The 24083-nt window shown below is 38.7% G+C and overlaps 1 protein-coding gene across 15 annotated transcripts in view; it reads left to right on the top strand.

The window, feature by feature from the left end:
- Window positions 1-24083, top strand: part of TENM2 (teneurin transmembrane protein 2) — a 655728-nt gene that overhangs the window by 537413 nt on the left and 94232 nt on the right. For 8 of the 15 annotated variants that reach the window (XM_042025405.1, XM_042025407.1, XM_042025401.1 and 5 more), the window contains 4 exons: window positions 6651-6856; window positions 13507-13702; window positions 16480-16581; window positions 20367-20399. In XM_042025405.1, coding sequence (XP_041881339.1) covers window positions 6651-6856; window positions 13507-13702; window positions 16480-16581; window positions 20367-20399 — 537 coding nt within the window. The remainder of the gene's footprint in view (window positions 1-6650; window positions 6857-13506; window positions 13703-16479; window positions 16582-20366; window positions 20400-24083) is intronic. The other 7 variants (XM_042025410.1, XM_042025408.1, XM_042025406.1 and 4 more) reach the window with 1 other exon arrangement.

Below are 24083 nucleotides of genomic sequence, written 5' to 3'. Positions count from 1 at the left end.
TGGCACCATCTCACTTGCTTGAGATGAGAGAGAGGAAAAACAGATTTGTACTGATGTAGCAGAAATTTTCCTTGGATAGATGCGGAGAGCTGAGCTCAGCAGTCATTGTGAATTTGTACAGGTTGTCTTCAGCTCTCTCCAAATGATGTTGAGAGCTCTGCCAGATGCTGCAGCTGCGAGTCACATTCTGGTTTGCACACAAATTATTTTGTAATAGTTAAGATATTTTATTAGGAATGGAGCAGACAGGCAATGCTAAAGGAGTAAGAAAATTCTGAAATGGGAGGATGTGCCACCCTTACAGAGGGATGAGTTGGGGTTCAGATGCAAAGAGAGCAGCTCCTGACTGCCTGCCTGAGGCACCGGTGCCACCCCCAACTGTGCTCCTGCTGAAACCGACCCAGCCCACAGTGTAAGGACTCGGCAACAGCTGCAGGGAGCTCTTTGTCGTTTTGTAAAAGATAAACTCATCCCTCATTAACAGTGTAAACAACATGAATCTTTTGGTTTCTACTATTTCCTTTCAGACGCTTTGAAACAGACGATCAAAATGTAATAACACTCAATGTATTTTAAATGTCACTTCTGTTTCCTTCATTCAGTTTAATCAAGACAAGCCATCATTTTCCAGGTGGATTAATCTTATTGAGTAGTTATGTGACTAATGTAATGTAGATCTTAATTAGCACATTAGCTAGCAGAAGTGTTAAGATGGAGGCTATGAAGGCTTGCAGATGGGGTCTTCTGAATATACACCAGACTCAGGGGGGGCTGGCTTAGAAAAGCAAAGGATTTGGCTAAATTCAACAGGAGTTTTAGATTTGTGGTTGTGTTAATGGTGATAGCATGAGTTGTTCCGTTCAAAGTTAGGTGATGAAGTTTGGTAAATACCATCAGGGGTGATTGTTATCCTGATTTAGAAATTCATAATAGTATTTATTTGCTCTTTGTGAAATGCAGTGAACCAACAGATCTTAATTTTATTTCAGTTGTAATTTGCTTCTGATTCTGAAAGCGATGACTCTTGTGAAGTCATGCTCACATAATTGTCAAGATGTGCCTAAATTTTTAGGTGTATCAGGTGTGTCATATTTTACTAAAAGCAAGGTGTTTAATTTCACTGCCACATTGATTGGCTGCAGCTGAGCCAGTGTCTTCTGCATACACTCTCTTTGACAATTTCTTTCCTCTTGCCACAACAGAAAATTAGGATGATGACCAGACAACCTGAGATTTTGTTTTTGTACCAGAAGCTGTTTTCCTGGACTTCTGAAAGCTCGTACACTCAGCAGTTTCCTTCCTCCTTCCTTCACAAAACAGCTCACTGGTACCTCAGCATCTTCAGCAGAACTGAAGTTCAAGATGTGCCTCAGCAGCTCCTCCAGACAAATTCTCATTGCCTGGCTTTTTAGCTCACTGTAGCTGAGGGAGTTTGTTTTGCAGTAGCAGTCAATCTATTGTACACATTCCAGAAATAATCTGTTCTCACTTGAGTCCTAGGGCACTTAGGTGATAGTAGATAATTTGAAGTGTAAGTTCATATGGGGAGCTGTCAGTGTGGTAACAGTGCATAGCACTGATTTTTCCACTGAAGACATTTGTACAGAAAAGACATTTTCTACTTTATTTTATTTGCCTTTCTGGAACAATAAGACATGTCAGGTCATATAAGTAGCAAATTTACCTAAGGAAAAAAGTTAAATTATCATGGAGATCCATAGTAATTCTCACACAGTCTTTTTTGGCAAAAAGTCAGTGGAGTCTCTTTTTATATTGAATGGTTTCCTTTACACAGCTGTACCATAAATTTCTTCAGAATTCCAAGTCATCTGTGAAAATCCCTGGCTATATAAAAAGAAAAACAGAAAAATAAGCTAGATAAAAAGATAAAGTAAGCTATGTCTGTAGCAGTGATTTATACGAAATATAGAATTACAGGAAAAGAAGGTAAAGAGAATTTAACCAACTCCTTATATATTAGGGGTTTTATTAGGATATATTAGGGGTGATATTTCTTCCTCGTATTTAATTTGAGGTTGTCCACATTATTTTGGTAGTTCATTTATGATCCACTGGAATGGTTTTTCTGCTAGATGTTTTTCAAGAGTGCCATCAAGATGCAATTTGCAGTCATCCCCGTGATAGAGGCACACAGTCACAGCACTGGAGTTAATTGCTGTTTAAATGTGATGTCTGTAGTGTGACACTGCTGGTAGCCAGATTTCATTTTTATTTTTAATTTTAGCTACAGTGTAGGATACTGTAGTTATAAATAATCAAGTATATCTGGTTTCAGTGTAAATACAGTTCTGCCTCCATAGCTGACACTGCTTGACATCGGTTAAATTAAAGGCTGACTGGGCATGTCCCATCCGCTGCCACCTTGAATCTGACCTCCAGCTCACAGATGAGACCTGCTGACAACTTAGCAGGGGGAGCTTGCACTGCTGTTGTCATGGATTGCCTGTCTGATAGCTTCAAAGGCAAATATACTTGAATGCTAAAACAGTCTTTTCAAATGTATATGCCAAAATAGTAATTCAGCTGGGTAAATAAAACAGCAGTTTAAATGAATAAGTGTTATTTAGTTGATGAATATATGTTTGACTGAGTGATTGAAATGGCTCCCTTGGGTAAGATGAAGAAGTGTGCTTTTAAAACTCTTTTGTAGATGTTTATAGAGAGAAAATGACAGGGGGAAAAAATCGAGTATCTATGGGGTTATGAGATAAACATGGAACTTTACAACAGTCACCCACAACAGAGAGAATGATCTTGGGATTCATTTGTTCACAGCAGTATGAGTAGTTTGGGTTAGTCTTTCTTCACAGATTTGTCAGTTTGTCACATCTGTAACTTCACTTAAATGCAGTTGATGCTCTTTGAATGTGATCTGCCGTGGTCCATCACATGGAAGAGCTTCTAAAAATACTTGAAGGGGAGTGAGTCAGGTGGCAAGATACATTCTCTGCATTAGGAGGTGAGGACTGAAGGGAGCTATAAAAAAGTTTGAGTCTCTAGTGACAGGGTTTGCCAGTGAAGCTGTTAGTGCAGAAAAAGGCATTGCAAATACCAAAGCTAGGATGATGGTCTGCTTTTCAGGTTAAAAAAAATAAACTTAAGCCTATTAACTAAGAAAAGAGATTCAGTGGTCATATTTGCTTTGCACTTTCTCTCTGTATTTATATCCTGGGGAGGAAGGAACATGAAGAGGCCAGTGCTGAGATACCTCCTGTAATATTTTTATTTACTGCTCTGCCTTCCTCATCTTCAAAGTGAGAATTGTTAAGAATTCTGTCATTATTAAGAATTCTGTTTCACAAGTAGGCATCTGAGAGCAGCAAGATCATGACCAACCCAGGTGCACTGGCAGTGTCAGAGCAAGGAGTAGAACAAAGATGCTGTCACTAGTTTTGTGTCTCATACCAACAAGGGTAACTCAGCAGGAATTTGTGATTCAATAATGCATAATCCTTAGAGTTTATTAATATTGTGCTGGACTTAAAACTTTTTAAGTTGTTCGCTAAATTTGCTATAAATATGAAACCTAGATTTTAGTACAACTTTGAGCACTTCTAAATTTTGTTATTTCAGCATTGTAATGTAGCTCCGTAAAAACAGGATGTCATGAATTAGATTCTTAAAAGCAAAAGGAAAGGATCCTTTCAGCATGCCAGAGGTGAGGCAGCAGCTGTTCCTGGCAGATGTGGCACAGGCTGGGTATAGAGCGTGCTGTGCTACAGAAATACAGACCGAAAAGAGTCACCCATCTGCCCCATTCTTTGCTGCAGGTTAAATATATCTCGATCACTTGTGAGAGCTGATCATCTAACCTGCTCTTAAAATCCTCTGCTGTGTTGAACCCGTCACAATTCCCTTCCTGGGGAGATTTTCCTAAGATGTTCCAGAAGGAGTGGTTTGGAGAACTAGAAACCAGGTCATTTGTGTTGTAGAGAAAAATAAGAGAGCATCTGTGGGGAGATGCTTCCAAAGATAGTACCAAACTGAACTGAATCTTTCAGTATTAGAAACCTGAATCATGTCTCTAGGCTCACTGATGCCTACAAATTCAATTGTCTTATCTGCAGTTTTCACCAATTTTCAACATCGTTACTTCAAAATTTTGATGAGAAATACAAAGGAATGGTCATCTTCTAGTAATTGTTTCGGGGAAAGTCTGACATCCAATGTATTTTTTATCTTTGCATGCTGAAGTAGTAGGAATGTAGCTCTGGTTCTCCAGATCACTGAAATTTTATCATTTTAACTTAATTGAGGTATTTGAGGATTCTTGAGTCCTTTCCCAGATAAAAATACAAAGCAGAATTTTGGATATCCAAAGGAGGCTGAGGCTAAATTTATCCAGAAATATTAACCTTGATCCTCCATTAGAATCAAATTTACTTACAAAGTTACAGTTCTAGAGAATATATATACTCAACAGATTTAGAAGCAACATAATTAGTAAAAGTCACTGACAGTTTGGAGTTGCTTTAATAGCCAATGGAACTGTAACTGCCAACAGAGACTACTGTGGCCTTACCATTCACATGCTCAGTACATTTGCTGCACTGGATAATAATAATTCCTGGAAATAGCTTTTTCTTTGACTGGTTGGCTATGGATATATTGCTGCTGAAAAACAAGGTTCTTTGGAGTGTGTCAAGGAGCCTTTTTCAGATTAGATACAGTTGATGTTCATTAAAGAATGCACAGTCTGCTTCCAAAGAAATTATTTACAGCACACTTTTTAAGAATATTGAAAAAATATTCATCATTTATTACCATGTCTTGGAACTGTGAAGTAAATATAATGTTCTCAAAGGAGGTGAAGGAGCCTGCAGTCTTATGCTGACTCCCCAGCTCTGCCAGTGATTCCAGTATAACATGGAACAGGTGATTTTTTGTGTGTTCTCTGTCCCTGGTTTTCCTCTCCATGTAGCCTTACCCACTCAGGCCTAATTTAAATTCCAGTGAGATGGTGCCTGCCTGCATTGAGACAGGAACCTTGAGATACCCTCTGTTGCATAATCCATTAGAAATGAAATCCTGTCATTTCCATGAAGCAGGACATGTTTGGATCTGGTTGCTCTCTGTGCTCCTGGTGGCTCTAAGGGCACTTTGCTTGACACTCTCAGCCATTTTTCCTTCCTTTGCAGCCTGTGGTTGCAGCTTCTTCTGCTTTCTCTTTCTTTGTTAGTGCTGTGATGTTATTGTAGACCCATTAACACAGAAAACGAAAAAACAAACAAGTTGCCAAAAACTATGTAGCAGTTGGTATTCAGAGCATTCTTTTACCATTTCAAAACACTGCCAACATGGTATCTGTTTCATTATGTACAAGTGTAAGTGCTGCTAACAGATAATTTAGAATCTATAATTGAAACCGTGCTTTTGCAGCACTCTCAATTAAAGACAGTCAAGACAGAAAAGCTGTTATGTACTTACCTGCTGGAATTATATGTTATTCTGTGCCATCCCATTACATTCATACAGTGCTGGAGTATATTTCAAAAGTAACTTGCCATTTGTTGAAAATAGCATTACACCATGGCAAAAAAAAAAGCGTGAAGTAAACACTGAGCTTTCTACAAATGCTATCAGGTTGTAGCAGAGTTATCACTACCATCCAGTGTGTGTTAATAGTGGTATTAGTGATACCTTTAAATTTCTGTGACTGTTAACAGATATTTTCAGTGGTTTTCTGGTTATTATAGTGTCTGTTGTAAGAATTTTTAAGTGGATTTCTCCCCATGTTGTTTGGGAATACCGAACACAAAATCAAACGTTGCCACATATTGTAGCTTAAAAGCACTGCTAACTCTGTGTTCTGCACTCCATGTTTAAAATATGTGTAGCCTCAGAACCTGTTCAGCTGAGAAGAGAAGGGATTTGCGCCATGTTTTAAAAGCTGACTATTTCATGGGCTGGAAGCCAGGGCACTCAACCAGAAAGGTCTTGTGTCTTGTCTTCAATAATGCATGCTGGAAAACCAATGATGGTTTTTAACTAACCACAGCACGAGGGAAAAAGACTTGAAGATAGACCCTGCTTCAGGCAGAGAGAACTTAAAAGGCACCGCATTGAGTTGTGCTAACTTTGTTTAAAGGAGAGGATGCATGTTAGAGTACAGAAATTGTCCTCTAAACCCTTCTGTGTGCATTTCATTTCTTCTGCCAACTCTCTTGTCTGTAACCTAAAGTCTGTTGGACTACTTTAGTGAAGAAAACAGTAGTAATAAAAATTTTCCATCAGTTAATTTAGATTGAAGTTACCCTTCAGTTGACCTTTCTGGCAATTTTTTTATAGCCTGGTTGTGTACAAGATGCAACTGAAAAGAGCACATGTGCTTAATTGACTCTCTACTGTTGCTATTTGATCAGTGAGGAGCAATCACAAAATAAAGGGTTTGAGGAATGAGAAGATTGCTGGTGCGCCACAGAAAAAAAAGGGTGGCAGAGTTTTCACTTTTAATATCAGCGCCAAATTCTTACATACTTATTGAAACAGCAGGCAGATTGCATCTGGATAAGAAAGTTACAGCTCAATTTAAGAGGTGTCACTGCCACAGATGTTCATCTTGAATGAATAAAACTACCTGTATTAAAACCAGTTATCTCATTGGATTTATTTTTGCTTTTGTTTTATAGGACCATGGGTCACTAGGAATAGCAGCATAGATAGCGGAGAAACTGAAGTTGGCCACAGGGTCACCCAGGAGGTGCCCCCCGGAGTTTTTTGGAGGTCTCAGATCCATATCAGCCAGCCACAGTTCCTGAAGTTCAACATATCCTTAGGAAAGGATGCTCTTTTTGGTGTTTATATAAGAAGAGGACTCCCACCATCACATGCCCAGGTATTTTACTAGTGTGTTTGTTGGCTTTGAATGTCAGAATGCAAAAGTCTGGAGCATCTTTGTTGGGTTTATGTTAGAGTTTACAGAATTCAAGTTTAGGGATTCCTGTGAATTCCTTCATTTGTGATACTTGACTGAACACCTTGGTATTAACATTTTTAGGTTGTTACATACTTCAGCAATACATTTATAAAAGAAGTAATTATGTCCTTGCCATTCAAACAAGGTTTTAAATCTCTGATATAATCGTGGCACGAATTGGGATAAAACTATCCAGTTATCCATGAGACAAAAATGATGAGCTGAGGACCAAAATCTTTGATCAGAGTTAGGAGTAAAGGAGTGAGGAGGTTTACATGGGTTTATTACTCTGCTTCTAAGAATTTATGAAGAAGGAGCTTTGGCTGTGCAAAATCCATCACCGTACTGTAGTAAGCTGTTCTAAAATGTTCTGTGAGTTACTGAATGGATGTGTTTGAGTGGTAAGAAATCAGGAGCAGCAGTGCAGAGCCCAAGGAGGGGAGGACCTGTGGTCAGTTTTCCGTGAACTACACGTTAGCACGTGGTGTCTGAAATCTGATACAAAGACTAAAAAAATTGGGAAATTGCAGAGGGGTGTTGACTGATTTTCAGTCATTTCCAGCCATCCAGGCAACACAAAAAATGTATCTACAGAGAATATGTTCCAGGGTGGGAGCCTTTCTCAAGAGTGTTTCGATTTTGGCTGTAATGCTTCATTCAATATGTTGTCTTGAGGGTGAAATTATGTCTGTGGATCTTCAGCTGTTCCAGTGAGGTAATGGCATCATTCATTGCGCATGTCTCATTTAATTCAGAATTCTGGTGCTCACTTTCCCTATTCCATCATTAATAAAATGGCAATTTAGTTGAGGAAAACAAACAGAAGTATAAATCATGAAATGAAAATTACTTAGGGCAACCAAAGCTCCAAAGCAATCGTCAAAGTTTGCTATGAATACAGGTTAATATTAATTTTTTGACTAAGACATGATGGAGGTATGCCTGTATCTTTTACAAGAAATCCAGTTGGGAGTAGCTGGTAGCACAAAATATTTTTTTTTAGTTCAAGGTGAACTTTATATTGCAGTATGATCAGATGTATTTGTTCTAGGTTTCATTATGATGTTCTCATCTGAGAAGGCTATGATCAGGCAAAGTTTTTTTTCTTTCATTCCACCTCACATGGATAGAATATAAATTTTGTGACCTTTCTGTTAAATTAAATAATGAGAAATATCATCTGTGTTTCCTCTTGAGCTGAATTCCTCCTCAGAGGACCTGTTTTCCAGTCTTCAAAGGAAGCAGTTCTAAACCTCTTCATAAGTGGGGTTAATGAAATCCACTGTATAGAAACTGGTATACATCTGGTCTGAATCTGCAGTATAAACCAGCATAAACTTTCCCACATTCAGCAGGGTCCTGGTGCTTGTTAATAAGGTGATACAGCAGGAGATTCCTTGGCATTTTTGCCCAGCAATCAAAATTCAGTCAGGCTGCTACCAAGAGAAATGATTTTAGAATGAGAGAGGCAAGCTGTTACAGACCTGAGTTAGTGAAAAGAAGCCTTGTTCTGACAGAAAGGAGCACAATACTTTTGTGTGAATGAAAATAGTCTGAGGTTGACACCAGACCATATTTTAAAATTGAAATTTAAAATCCTTGTTTCTGTAGGTTAGGGACATGAGCTCTAAAGCAGTGAACAGCTTGACAGTTCATCACTGATCAGTGCTCATATGTCAAGCCGAGTAAAATCCTTTGTGGGAACAAGTCAATAATCAGCAAATTAGGTACATGATTAACCTGAGACAACAAGATGCAGTTCCTGTCTGAGAGCCCTGCTGAGATTTAACCTTCTCAGTATTACTGTTTAGCAAATATTCCAAATGCCTGGTTTAGTCAGTCAAACTGATGTAGCTGTAAACTTGTCTGGATGCAGCCTGTGTGCCGTGTGCATGGGGAGTGGAGCTCTAGAGGAGAGGCAAATACGCAGTTTTGAGTGGTATGCAGACTACAAACGGGAATGCAGAGCTTCTGAGCAAAATCCTTCCAACCTGTGTTGTGCTATGCAGAAAGAACAAAATGCACATCGCAGGCTTGAATGATCAATAGGAATTTAGTAGAAGAGAGTCATATAAATAGAATTGATAATGTATAGAAAACAAACTGTAAATGTCAAATAATGCATGACACAACTCTGCAGAGCTTACAGCAATTATGATGTTGCTACATGCTGGTAGCAGGTTGCAAATGATGCATGAAATGAGGTAACCCGATAGGAACTTCACTGGAATGTCTGGAGAAGGCAGTGCATGGAGCTGTATTGTTTTCATTTCCAGCAGAGTGTTTTATACTTATAAATTTTTCACGTCAAAATGAAAACTCTTTTCATTCAGAACTGTAAATGGCTTTATTTGAAAAAAAACTTGGAGAGCAGGGGAGCGTCAGTGTTCCTTTGGTTTTCAGCAGGTGCTCAAACACTTCTGGGTGCTCTGAGCACCTCAGAGTTACCTGATGGCCCCCGGGCTGTGAGTGCTGGGTGCTGGCCTGAGCTGGCTGGCTTATGACACATCCAAATGTGGGAACAAACCGGTTGGCTGCCATCGTGGGTGTCAGATGTTTTGTGGCTGTATTTTAATGAATAATTACCAACTGGATTTTATGAAGAACTAATTTTAGAGCACTTCGCAAACAAATTTCCCTGCCATATGTTTTCCCGGCTGCTTAGATCCTACAGGGCTTTGGCATAAAGGAGAATGCTCGCCACAATGCCAAGCGTGCTCCCTCTCTCCTGTTGAATATGCATCCCTTATTGAGACAAGAGCTCTAGGAGATCTTTCTTTTCAATTCCTAATCTCAAAAACTCTTAGGCATTTTGTGGAGGCATGCAAATTGTTTCAAATCTAAGAAAATCCCTGAAGATTATGCTGGCTCTCTGCATTTCTGGTCCTGAGCCCTGTGAGCTCTCTCTGCATCGCAGTGGGCACAAGGGGTTCCCTTCCTCTGTGTGTGACTGGGCTCAGTGGGTCTGTACTGGATGAATGGGCTTGTGCAGTGCTGGAGTCACAACCGTAGGTGTAAAGTTCCCAAACTGTTTTGCTAACTCCCCACGGTTACTGGAAAAAGAAAGTCCTTATTAGCCTATGAATAAAATGCATCAGAGGGTAGAAAGCACTGAATGGAGAAATTATAAAAATAAATTGCCCAGAAAGAACTTAGCATGAGATTTTAGGTTTGTAAATAAAAGTAAGCAGTAGGATTTCAGTATGCTGGGTAGTAAAAATAAACAAGCTCACCAAGAGAGTGAATTTGGAATTTGTTCAGCGATGTAGGCTGGCAAGTCACTTGCTTATATTGAGCTTTAATCATAGCAAGTACTCCCTGCTGCAAAATTGAACTCTGATGATGTAGTCATTTGGGATTTCTGCTGCATGTTGTTCCTGAGCAGTTTTAGCCATTTTTATGTGACTTTTGGTATGAAGCTGTGAAATATAAAGGATCATAAAAAAAGAAAACAAAAAAGCCAAAACTCAGTGAAACTTCCAAATTACTTCAGAGACTTAGTTTGGTTTGACATGTCTGTTCCCTAATTCATGTGATTTAGTGGCCTCTTCCTTAGCAGTTGTGTGTGTGTGTGTTAGATTAAGAATTCCACAGTTGCTTTTTAATGATCATGAAATTACTTTCCTCCTTTTCCTAGATGGGTCCTCTAATCTATTCATATATGCCAATAAGTAGCTTTAAAGCAAGAGTGATATCTTCAGCACAACATTATGTAAAATTAATTAATCATGCATGGGTGGTAAATCAGAAAACCAACAGGGCTGTGAAAAGCAAAATGATTATTCAGCCAAGCATGTGAAGAAATCTTACCTGCTTATGAATTCACAGTGTCATCTTGGTGACCCTTCAGTCAGATATTTTTGATTTTGGGGCACATATACCTAGTCCTTAGTCACATATTAAGATTAATACACCCAGGGAACCACCAGCAGATACATTAACTTCCTTCTTTTTTTCCCCTCAGTCCTGAGAAATCCAAAGAGGGATAAAAATGTATTGTTTTCTGTATCTCTTTGCACCGGTACTTCAGCATTCACTGAGTTATCCAGGTTCAGTCATTTTGCTTTTGCCTGAGCATTACATTATTTGTCATAGTTTGATTAAAGAGGGGCAATACCGGTCTTAACTGTACCAAAGTTAAAATTGTTGTGCCAAGGGACCTGCTCTCGCTAGGTCACACCCCATCGTCGTGAAGAGAGATTCTGCAGCTGAAACTACTTCAAGCAGTTTCAGGCTGAAAACTCTTCCCCTTCGATCTGGCCAACTGCTGAGCCTTCTCTACTATATGAGGTAGAATCAGCATCAAACAGAGGGAGGCAGAGGAACCTGCCAGCACAAGCAGAGACGAACAGCGTGTTGCCAGTGAGAAATGTCAGCTTTTATTGCTACTTCCTTAGTTGACCCTTTGTGAACAATCGTTCTGAAGAGCACAATTTCTTTTTCCCTAGATGTTGCCCAAGTAATAACATTTCCCAAGGAGGTGATGAGTCTGTCCTTAACCTCTGACTGTTAGACAGTGGGCTTTAGCAATCTTTCCAAATGTCATTGATTTCAGAGATAGATATATGTGTGTTTGGTACCTCAGATATGCTGAAAGTTACTGGCATGCCAGAATTCTCTACATCTCCAGCATGGTTTGCCTGAATTTTACTAATTTATCTAATTTACCTTTCCCCATAAACATCATATGTGGAAACTGGCTCAAGTTGATGGCAATCTGATAGCGAGTGAAACTTTTTATTCCACTTCTCTTGCTTTGTCCCTCGTTTGAAAGCATAGGATAATAGAATGGATAATGCACACACTGTGATGATGGCTCTCAGCATTAGTAGATTTGGGCTCAAATTCCTCCCTGCCATGGGTTTCCTTTGTGGCTGTAGGTCAGTGTCAGTTCCACATGTTTACCAGGAAGGCAATAGTTCTTCCAGACACTTCTCTTTGTTGTAAGGCTGAGCATACCAGGGCTCTATATTGCTGGTAGGTAAGAAGTTTCCAGCTAGAAAGGTGAGGTTTTATACCCCAGTTTTAGATAGCCGTGATGCCACTAGAGTGTTAAATTCGTCTGTCTCTTCCACTAGAAGGAAAAAGCTTCATTATTTAACTGCATATCATGAATAATTTGCTAGGACTCACAGTTAATGAGTGGAATACAGTGTGCAAGGCAGCCCTCTCTGGGTGTTTATTCTATTTAGGAGGCAAGATTACAGTTTTCTGTTGAAACTGAAAGCAAGGGAAGGTGGATGTTTTCTCATAGCTGTTGCGGCACAGCCTGTAAGTGTTAGAGATAATGGAGGGAAATGTAATGAAGCTACTGGCAAGCGAGCACGTACTATTACTGCATTTTATTGAACACATATGTCTTTCTTTAGACATGTCTATCTATCTCTATCTACTCCTACACAGATAAATGTGTCTAAAACAAGATGTGTTTTCATAGGGGACTTGTTATACAGCTATCAAAAGATTAGATGTATTGTTTTTGTTGTTTCTTACGGGCTTCCCTTAGATAGGGACTATGAGATCTACTCAGTTGAGCTTGAAAGCTCCAGAATCACAGACATTAAACACAGAAAAAAAACCTATTAGGACAGCTAGTCCAGCTGCTTTGTTATGCAGAGTTATTCCCTGTTGTAGACTAACCAATATTTCTTCCAGTCCTGTTTAATTGTGGCATCTCCATTGGGAGGCTATTTACTGAGCTTAAGATAAGAAGCTTATCTGACATTCATCTTAGATTTCTTTCTTTCTTTTTTAGTTTCGTGCCATTAATGGTGCCATCGCTCTTATACTCTAAATAATCACTTGCTCTTTTTGATCCCTTTTCCAAAGATTAATGCAATGTTCTACCTTACTTGGAAACCATCCAAACAGAAATTCTCAGTTTTCCTTAGTATAAGTTCAATTCCCTTATTTGTGTTATTCCTTTCCATGCTCCCTCTGGGTTTTGTATCACACTTGCCCTGATTGTTCCACATACAACCTCAGGTAAGCAACTTTTACTCTGTGACATAAAACTTGTGCAGTGTATTTTTATCTGGTGATGAGTTATATTAGACGAACGCATTTCCTGTCTGTGCTATTCCTGTTTCACATTCTGGGGGCTTCCATTCAATGATATGTCTGGAGTTACATCTCAGATGTCAATTCCTGTTGCAAAAAGAATTTATTGTAGGTGATTGCTTAGAAAAGGGTTTGGGTCTCCTGGGTCTCTGAAAGCTGTGTAGGAACCTAAAATTAATGGGTCAAATAGTAGATTTCAAATTATTTCTCAAAAAACAACCTGTCAATTTGTACATTTTATGATCATCTATGCAGAGGAAAGATGCATAATTCTAGGTCACTATTTAAGAAAGAATAAAAGTCATAAAATCTCTATATGTTCCATGGTCAACTAGCAAATGTTAGTTTCACATTTCTTCCAGAAATACCATTTTATGACAAGGTAGAGGAGAAAATAGAGGGTCATATTTTGAGCTGAAATATTCTGTATTCAGGTCTGTTTGTTTGGGGTTTTGTTTGTGTTCTCTTTTTTTTTTTTTTTTCCCTTGTTTGTTTTTTTTCACCTGCAGTATGATTTCATGGAACGTTTGGACGGGAAGGAGAAGTGGAGCGTGGTGGAGGCGCCTCGGGAGCGCCGGAGCATCCAGACCCTGGTTCAGAACGAGGCCGTGTTTGTTCAGTACTTGGATGTGGGCTTGTGGCACCTGGCCTTTTACAACGATGGCAAGGACAAAGAAGTGGTCTCCTTCAGTACAGTCATTTTGGGTAGGTATTTCCACAAGCTGGGCTTTTTTCCTCTCTGTTTGTATCTTCCCTTACTGAAAGCTGTAATATTTTCCTGCAGTCCTCAGTATTTGGCCTGTTTGTCCTTATGTTATGCTGTGCATTTTTTTTCTCAACACTACTCTGGCAAAGAGTCAGTAATGGGGTGTGGTGACTTTAATTCATTCATTTTTTTCTTAGTATTTTAGCATTCTCATAGATCTCAAGTTCAGTTTTGGAAAACAAGGCTCAGATAAGTTCGGTGTGGTTTGAAGCATTCCCCAGCTAATAGTCCTCTCCCTTATCTCTGTCATTTTGATACTTTTTATTTGCTTCTCTGAAGAAGCTTCTTTACACCCAGGTGGAATAGCATCCAACAGGAGAGCTGTTTAATCTTGGTGGAAAGACAGCTCAAGAAACTGATACCTGCAAATGAGATTATTGTTTGCAGCCACCCTAGAGATTAATTGAGTCAGTTAATTAACTGTATGTTGTTTTACAGCTTACTACTCACCTTATAGTGAGTCATCTCCTCAACGTGGTGGAAGAACATCCAGCTGCAGTTTTGTTAGAATAGGATTACATTCAGTTGAAAATCAAACTGAGTCTAAATTCTCCAAGTTTTATTGGATTTGTTGACCTTTGAAACACTTAATGAACTTTGCTGACCATCTTTTCACAGTGGTATAACAAATTCTGAGATGTCCTATGTGATACTCTGTCCTGGCTGGTGAAGTGTTAAATGGCACTGTGTTGTATAAATTTGTAATTGCTGTTAGTTTAGGGAAAGGGAAATTGTAAAAAGTACGAGTGAGTTTTTAGACTTGATGAAAAGTAGTCAGAGGTATTTTCTAGTCTTGCCTAATTAATAATACGAAGCTTAGGGGTTTTTTTTCCTTTTACGTTAGAATAACATTCAGTTTGTTGGCTTAAGTCCCAAAGGGTGCAAGAGTGTAGGTGGATAATCAATACTGTCGTTAAGCACAAACATAATTGTTTCTGGTAACCTGAATTAAGATGAAAAAGAAATACTTTTCTATGAATGTCGAAATATATATATATATATATATGTATTTGCATATTTCCCTCTAGAAGGCTTTTTCCACTTCTCTAAAACCAAGAACATTTGTGCTTCTATCTTGCTGTGCCCCTGTTGTGCTTAAAAAACCTTAGAATATTATAAGCTGCCCTTAAAAAAGTTGCCTGGTCAAGGCTATAGCTTTCAAGAGCATCAAAGGTCTAATAGCCAGGTAGGCTGCTTGATAGTGCAATGATAGTAATTGAAATGAAATCTGGAGAAAAGTATAGTGTTTTATCTGGTTCAGAGGTGGTTCTACACACACCTTGTATCAGATGCCTCATAATGAAAGGCTCTGAGACAGCTGAATGTCTCTCTGGTGTGGAAGAGGAGGGAGAATAACAGAAATTATGTTAACTCCCAGACAATACTAAATTTACCATGGTTTTGAATACACAGAAAATGCATTTGTGTGCCATGAAGCAAAATAATGAATAAATCTATAAACAAGCTTCTTTATGAGACGAATTGATACCTTTGAGCATTACATTTCAATTTTTCTTTTCATTGTTTGCATGAATCATTTCAAGTGGTAAAGCTAATGACATCTCTTTGAAAATTTTCTTTAGACTTTTTCTATTTGGTGTCCTGCAACTGTGAAATTAGATTTAAAGTTCTACTTGAATCCTTTTCTTCTTTGCAGTTTAATTTGACAAATAAAAATACTCTCTGTAGTTCTGCGAGTTCCAAATCCAGATTTTATTTTCTGTGCTGTACAGCAGCTTGGTTTGGTGCCTGGGGCTGACAGAACCATTTAGTTTGGAACCACAGGTCCCACAACAACAGGGAGTGGTAGTGAGGAGTAATACTCCAATTAGATTTTTGTTCCAATAATTCAGTGTTGAAAATATGTTCTGCTGAAATCCAACAGCTTTCAAATTAAAATCATTTTAAGAACTAATTTCAAAAATGAAATTTTATTTTAGGTTGTTATTATGCAAAGTAGTGTATGTTTTATCCAAATGATAACAGAAATTGTGGAAAATAAGTATTTTGGTACAGCTGAAATGTTATCAGGCTGATGTGTCTCCTCATGTTATTGAAGTCATCAACATTTCAGTCAGTCACTCAAACTCTAATATTAAACTTTGTCCTCTTTTTACAGAACTCTTCTTCATCCTCTTGCACAGTCACTTGCACCTTTTTATTTCATTTTTTCAAGGCTCAAGTAAATTTGCCAGAGCAAAAGAGCTCCTCTTTGTCATGTTCAGCAGATATTTTTGTCAGCTTAATTAATGAGGCTTTAGATGCCTGTAGAAGGAAAAGAAGACACAGTCCTTGGGATAATCAGTTTCCCATGGCCGAGTGGTTGTGCAAGAACAAAGTCTCATTGCAAAAGTGTTGATTTTCCTGATGAAATGTTGTGTTTGCTACATATTATAAACTCAAACATGGCTGTAGAGGTCTTAAGAGGTTCTGCCTATTTTTGGAGCAGAGGATTTGAGCACTACCAGACGACTTTGGGATCTAATAGTGCCCAGAACTTAATATGTGACTTTAGTATGTCACTAGATCTCTACACTTACTCATGCTGCCATGAAACCTGGTGTCTTCTGCTTCACCTGAGCCTTGTGCTGTTAATATTGTTAGGGGTTGTTCTTCTAAGTATTGAAGACAAATTAAAATGGAGAAAAATTAAACCAAAATCTGTAGCCTTAACAGGGACCAACCAGTTAATGTGCTTGTGATGCTTTAATTTCAGACTCAGTGCAAGACTGCCCACGTCACTGCCATGGGAATGGCGAGTGTGTATCAGGGGTCTGCCACTGTTTTCCAGGATTTCATGGAGCAGATTGTGCTAAAGGTATCATTTTCCCTATATTTACAAATAACCACAGTGTGTGTTTGTGATCTATTGATCTACGGTGCCTGCTAGCTAGCATGGGTCTGAGCTAGATTCAAATAGAACAGTTCACTTTTTTTTCTTAGATCTCAAGTTCAGTATGATCAAGAGGAAGTACTGCCATGTTGCCAATGAGCTTGCATAGCTACAGCTTTTTTTGTGGCTAAGGTAGTAGACAGAAATGGCAGAAAATATTTATTTTCTGGAAAAGTGGATGAATTATCAATGCTTTCTGATAATCATTAGCTGGTCTGCAAGAAAAGACTGATTGTCTTCATTGATAGAATGTAGTATGTATTCTGGCTTGCCTGAGCCTTACTAGTACAAAGCATCTTTCTTGCATATAAAATTACTCTTTGACCAAAGGAACTTTGCCTTTTGTAGAAAAATAGGTAGGACCTGATGAAATCTTAAAATAAACATTTTCTGAAATGTCAATTGTAAATTTTAACAACTAAAACTGGGAAATACATTGCTATCAAGGATTAAGCAGAAATCTAAATGAGACATCTAAGGATTGGCAGTATGTGTTTATCAAGTTTTTCTGAGAGTTTCAGATAGCAGTCTTAGGGAAAAGATTCATAAAGGAGGACCTCTTTAGTTTGTACAGCCAGTAGCAGATATATTATCTAAATTCAATGGCTTGGTTGTATTCCCCTCTGCTCATAAGCACACTCAGAATATTTCACAATTCGCTTCCTTCTTAGTTTGTGTGAGATTTAGGCACACTATCAATATCATGCTTACAATTATTTTCCACAGGGTTGTTAATGTTCCAAGGGGGAAAGCCTGGTGTTTGAAAACTTTTTGAAATAATTTGAAGGGCCTTAGAAATTTGCTCATTTCTTCTTAGACTCCTGATGCAGAATTGAGGAGAGTTCATTGTGCCCCACCTCTCTCACTGCAGTAGCATATCCGTGTGTCTATGAAATACTCCTTGAGTAGCTGTTACAGTTGTACTGGAGTGAGTAATTTCTGGTTTTTGCCTCCACATTTGGCTCTTGAAGCTGCCCCAGTTAAAAAAAAAAAAAAAAAAAATAGAGACCCCAAGGGCCTTGAAAAGCTAAGGCTGATATTTCAGTGCTCACCCTGCTCATTTTACAGAACACTTCAAATACGGTGTGCATGTTGTTTGATTACCTGAGAAATTAAGACAGCTGGTAAATACAGAGAGGAGATATCTGTATTTGACAAAGTAAATGGTGTGATAATGTGAGCTATAAATACAGACTGACAGCTCTGTGCATTTCTGTGGTGTTAACCTGTGAAAGTATGCATGCAGTGACTGTGTGCTTCACTGCCACCCTTCACACATACATGGCCATTATATCAACTCATTTGCATTTTGAGTTGTGGAGCAATCCTGCATTGTCTACTGAACCTCTGTGTAACACTGTATGCTGTGTTAGTTCGAGAAAATACTTTGTTCAGGCTGTGACAGATAAATAGCTTTTTTATAGGGTGCTTGTCCAACTGTATCTGTCAGGCTTCTCCTGCCCCTCAGTGCATTCCCTCTGCTTCCTGCTTTGTCCTTTCTGTGTTGTCTCTTTCCCCTCAAAAGCAGAAATGGTTTAATGGAAGCTTCCTTCAACTCTTCTACTGTTTTCTTGTCAGACATCATGGTATTTCTAAAGAACAAAGAAGCTTGAAAAACTACACAAAATGAGAACATGGGTGTGTTGACAGAACTCACATTTCTGTGCAGGCACAGCTGCACAGCGTTACCCTGAGAGCTGGATGTTAGGGCTCTTTGCCTCACCTGTTTCACTGTCATGCCTGTTCTCACAGCCACAGATTTTTCTGCTTACTTGAATGCTCTTCATATGTGAGAGCAGTTTCAGAAGACAGAAATCAAAATTGGGATTCTGTGTATGGTAAACCACAGAAAAACAAGATAGAGAATGACATCTTTTCCAGCATATTATGTGTATGGACACATGCTTAATGTACATCTACCATAATGTTAAGTTTATGTTTAAACTGTCACAAGTATGGAAGGATAATGTTTTTTTCAATTTGATTTTTTTCTTAATTATTATTTCCCTAGCAATGCATCTTTCAATATCTCATTTCTCCGCCATAGAATAATTTGAGGCAAGACTCAAATAGAGAAATGTGGAGAAAATGTGAACAAGCTGCTCAGATGGCTTTTAGAACTTGGTCCATGCAGTAGCAGCAGTCTGAGAGCTTCCCTTTGTGTGAACCCCAAGTCTGATAGGAAACACAATCCTTTATACCACAAATACCCTGTTGAGGCCATCAGAGGCAGAGTCATCAGGGCAGTCTCTACAAGCTATTTGTAGGCAGTGCACAGGGACCCCTCCATCCATGTGGTTCTAAAAGATAAAAATGAAGGAAAGCTGTGAGAGACAGCACAGATTTGACTTCAGATCCATTAGCTATGAAAATTATTGGAAAAGATGAACTTTTGGCTCAACCCACAGGCTGTAACACACTTTCGTACCCAGACTAATGGAACAAACTTCACCCTCTCAAACACTCCTGCCAAACACTGTGTGGGGTTTTTCTCACCATTCTGTGGAAATAGCTTATTATCAGGTGTTCAGTATCTGCAGATTTACTCCATTCTTGCTTAGGCAAGATTCCCTTTGGAATTTAACCTTATTAAGGTTTAAGAATTTCATCTAACATACAAAAAAGGTAATGATACATTTTGATCTCATGTGGATAAGATATGGCATACAAAGAAAAAGAAAATCTGATAATCAAAAGATAATTCCATGTGGGGATGTGTCCTGATAAAGCAAGTGTGTACAGTTAAAGCCAGTGGAAGATTTGCTGTGGATTGAACTGCACTGTGAGTAACCTCTTGTCCACAATTATGCGTAGGAGTTATTGGGGAAAAGTGATGCTCTGGCCAAGGATCAATTAAAGAATCAGACACGCAGCTGTGATTATCTTATTTTCTGGTGTGTTGTCACCTTTTTTCTATTCATCTCTATTTTTCTGTAACCTCTATGATAAAACCACTGAAGTATATCAAGAGGTCCTTCTTGCTTAGAGCTCTTGCTGTTTATGTCTGATCATAGTCTGGATTTTCCAGGTCTGTGGTGAATCTGTGAGCAGACATCCTTCGTCATGTCCTGCCTTTCACCACTTGAGAATAGAGTTCAGTGTTACAATGAGTTGAGTTCCTAGAAGTGACTCAGAGTTGGCTATAATTTCATTTCATCTCATAAGATATTTGAAGGGCATGCAACTCTTCCACTCCTTTAACAAAACCACTTCCAAAGACACTGTCAAAACTGTTTTGCAACTGTGAGCAGAGCCTCCTTTAATTTTGCATTTTAAAATACTTGGATTTGCATCATAAGCATCTTTAGCTAATCTGAAAAGGTGAACAATGCACCATCACATGGGATTTCTACATTGATATGATGAGCATAGCCTGCTAAGAGATGGTGTCCAATTTGTGAAAGAAGGACAAAAATGGAGTCAAGTAGCTTATGTCAACTGCCATGAAGTTGCCATTTAGCAGATACTTTCAGTTAATTATGCAATGTAATAAGAAACATGTTTAATATTTTAATCTAAATGAAATTAAGGCTTTTGGATTTTTTTAAACCAGAAATTTGTGCGATATTTGATCAGTTGACTTTTTAATCTGATTTTAAGAACTCTAATTATTCAGATTTATGTTATTCGCAATTTCTTTTCCTGTTCTCCTTGTGTGGGTTTTTCATTATTTTATTTTCATTCTGTTTGTTTTTGGCTTACTGGCAAAGGACGGCGCCACTTTAATAAGTATAAAAAGAAGGGTAGGTTTTTTAAAATTTCTTTTTATTTCTTTTGCAACATCTATTTAGTTTGAAATAGTTACTAAGCTGTAAAGTGTAGTCTCTCTCTCTTTAAATTTATTCTAATGGATTTGCTGTTTGCACCACATTAAGAGTTCCTACCACTGCCATATTCTTTGTTATGTGTGGGCTATTAATCTCTGTATAAAATATGTAAAAAGCTGTCAATTATTAGGTAAGTAAGGTATAATTGCTAGAAGTAGCAACTCTTGCTTTTTTTCAGTTGTTATTCTAATTTCAGTTGCTTGAGACTCGTCTTGCTCTGAGTCTTTTCAAAGGCTTCTTGCTTGGACAACAGTGCATAAAGTAATGTTTTTTCATCCACTGAATACAGTGCTTGAAACTGCTGTCTTTGTGCCATGTCCAGAATGCTCCCAGTGGCAGAAAATGTTCTGGGAGTGATTGCAATGAGGAAAATACAAAATTTGGGGTGCATCCTGCAGAATAATTCAGTACTTGGTTCATTGCTGTAGAGCACATGGCCCACAGGAATGAATGAAGTCCAGCGCACGCTGGTTATGTATAGGAGAATGTATTTCCTCTCTATGTGAGTCAGGGAAACAGTGTTCATCTTCATAACTTGGCTCAAAATTTTAGGGGCTGGAAATAGCTGAAGCAGACAGAAGCTCCCTGGACTCTGAAGGGAAAGGTGAGGGGGTAGTGAATAGCCTTTTTCCTTTGCCTGTCCTGCATGTGGCCATGGCCTCACAGAAGAGATGGGACCTGAGGAGCACCTTGGGCCTTCCATGGCACAGTCAAACTGGGGAATACATCTTGAACTATTCAAGTGACTCCCTGCAAGTGTCTGCACTAACAGGTTGTAGATCAGACAAGTGAAGGAGGGTGGATCAAACATGATGATGCCATCACCAGATGGGTTTGCAGAGCAAAGAGCTGGAGAGGAACAGTAGTGTAGGAAAAATGCCAGGTTTGTGGCATTAGTAAGATATTGTCCTGAGCAGTAATATAAGTTAAAGCTGGTCTATTGCTGTTAATCCTTTGCATGCAAAGCAAATAAATAAAAGCAGCACCTGACTCCAGGGATGTACCACCTCAATAAAACTTCAAAGGGAACGAATGGGAGCTGATTAACAGATATGAAGATATGGGGGAAAATGGTGATGATGCACTGTTATAAACACACCAGCAGTGTGACTGTTGTCAGCTTGGGGGAACACTGTGGTAAAGGCAGTTTTAAAGAGGGGTAATGGGGCAGAAAACAGCTTGTGGATAATGGTGGGCAAATGGGGCCTTCAAAGGGGAGACTGAGCATGGGAAACAGTTCAAAAAAAAAGCAGTTCTAAAATTTGACTTTCAAAAGCATCCTAAGTCCTAGAAAGGTTGAAGTCAGAATTGAAGCAGTGAGCAGTTCAGGGTGAAGGGGGGTCTGTAAATGAAGTTAGAACATGAAGCTCATGTTGCATGAGATAAAAGATCTGAAACAAGACTGGGAAAGAAGAGTCACACAGCTGAAGGTTAGATTAATAAATCAACAATATGATTACTGAAGTACTGTTGCACATAAACATGACTGAAGAAGACTGAATTTATCAATGCAGAAAAAAAGGTGTTTAGTTAATATAGATTTTATTTACTGGAAGCCAGGGCAGGATTCTGACCAAGAGATGGAATGCAGAAAAACATCTGTAGAACTTTGTCAAAGCCTGAATGTGAGGCAGGAAAACAAGTAAAAAAAAAAAAAATCCAGATTATGAACCTTAATGAAAGGTAGAATGATGGTATTTTCCACTTTGATAGAGCAAGAATGCAGGGCAGGACTGAGAAGAAGTGAGATAGAGAAAAAATGATAAATCAAAGAATAACTATTGGTAAGCATTTTAGATGTTCATAATCATAGCATGTCTCATCTTACACTGTACTTTTGAAGGAAGAAAAAAAGTGTGCTTTTCTTTGGAAATGCTGCATTCCTGACTTGTCACCCACACATATCTCACATCCTTTCTTGCAGTTGACAGAATTCAGCATGTTCAGCTTCTCCCTTTGAATCTCTTTCTGGGTGGGTTTGGTTTTGGGTTTTATGTGTTTATGTGTGTATGTGTGCCAACTTATGTGTGTGCTGCAGCAGCAGCACAGCCCTGGCTTGTCACTCAAATCTTCTCTCACAGGGGGTGGAAGCATCATTTTGATATTGAACAGGGCTGTCTTTGGCAGTGTTCTCCTCCAGCAGTTCCCACCTCTCTGACGCAGTACCTTGAAATGCCTTTGTTATAAATTTTCTTCTTGTTTTCCCAGTCTCATATTTTATTAACAGGCTATTTTCATTTCTTGCAAACTGGTCGTGTCCTCAGTTGCCTTCCAGTGATTTTATGTACAGGGCAGTGATCACCTGCCTGCCCTCGTTTTTCTTAGTTTTGTAGAACTGCATTGCACTCTAAAAAGGGGGTTGTGCCACTAACTCTGCCTAAAATTAATTGCAGAATAAATAAATAGACATGTAACCCATTTTGACAATGACTGACAGCCACTGCTGTCTATCAGCTGCTAGCTTGCCTGCATGAAATGAGATAGCAGCTTTGATCCAGTGTCAGGTAGACAAGGAGAGCCAACACAAAATCCATCACTGCAACTCTTTCTAATTGGCAATTTAAACAGGAGCCAAGGGCTGAAGGGGTCACAGGCTGAATTCTTTCAGACTGTTAGTGGTCATGGCTCCAGAAGGGGCTTGGAGCACACAGACAATAGGGGCTATCACATCTAGTCTGCAGCTTCCCTTATCAATCCTCATGGATTCTCTTGGAGATTAGAAATAAGAACAGGGGACTGGAGGGTCTGGACTCCAGAATTCTACAACAGATGCCTTGTTAAATGTCTGTTACAACACAAGTCATTTAACATCCAGACATTTCATTGCTGCTTAGGAATATGTACCTGTCCCTCTAGTACGGTGTAGATTGAACAGGAGGATTAGCAGCACTCGGATTGCTCCCTTTTCTGCACCAGGCTGGAACTGGTGCTCATACCCTTTGCATTCTTTCTAAGAGAATATTTCCAAAGTTGAAATAGAACTCAGGAGCTACTTGTAGCACTGGGAATACTTGAGAAAACAGACTTTAAGAATATAGGTTTCAACATGCAAAATATTAACTTCTCATTGTTCTTAAAGTTTTTACGGTTTCTGCTGATTCCAGCATTGAATTTATGGTTATAAAGAATTTATCTACAAAAGATCTTGTCCCGAATCATTTTAAGTGGGGATTCTCCTGTTGTTTAGAAGCACATCCTTCCTTCTTTTTGTTATAGCTGGGCCTCTACAGGGCAACAAAAATGCTTTACATTTTTTAAAGATGTGTATTAAGTGTTACTAAATATACCTGATAGTTGCATCTAGTGTAGCAATTTATTAGCATGTTTTCTGTATTAAACCACCAGTAAATATGCAGGCAAATTTGTGCATGTGAAATACGTTGTCCTTTCATATGTTTCTGAATTCATGCTGCAGCCTATGAACTTGAAATTATGTATGATTCCTTTTCCCAAAGAGCTTGTAGGAAAGTGGTGCAGCTAAGAAGGCAGATTTATTCTGTAGGAGAAAATTTTAGACAAAACTAAAAGGATTAAGAAAAAAGAAATGGGGAACGCTGAGAAATTCAGTAATGAAGGAAGAAGAAAATAATTGACAGGAGT

This window comes from Corvus kubaryi, unplaced genomic scaffold (genome assembly GCF_017639235.1).
Source record: "Corvus kubaryi isolate FWS band 111438036 unplaced genomic scaffold, C.kubaryi_AGA036_p1.0 37270, whole genome shotgun sequence".
NCBI lineage: Eukaryota > Metazoa > Chordata > Aves > Passeriformes > Corvidae > Corvus > Corvus kubaryi.
The sequence above is the reverse complement of the archived record's forward strand: the minus strand, read 5'-3'. Positions and strand labels throughout refer to the sequence as shown.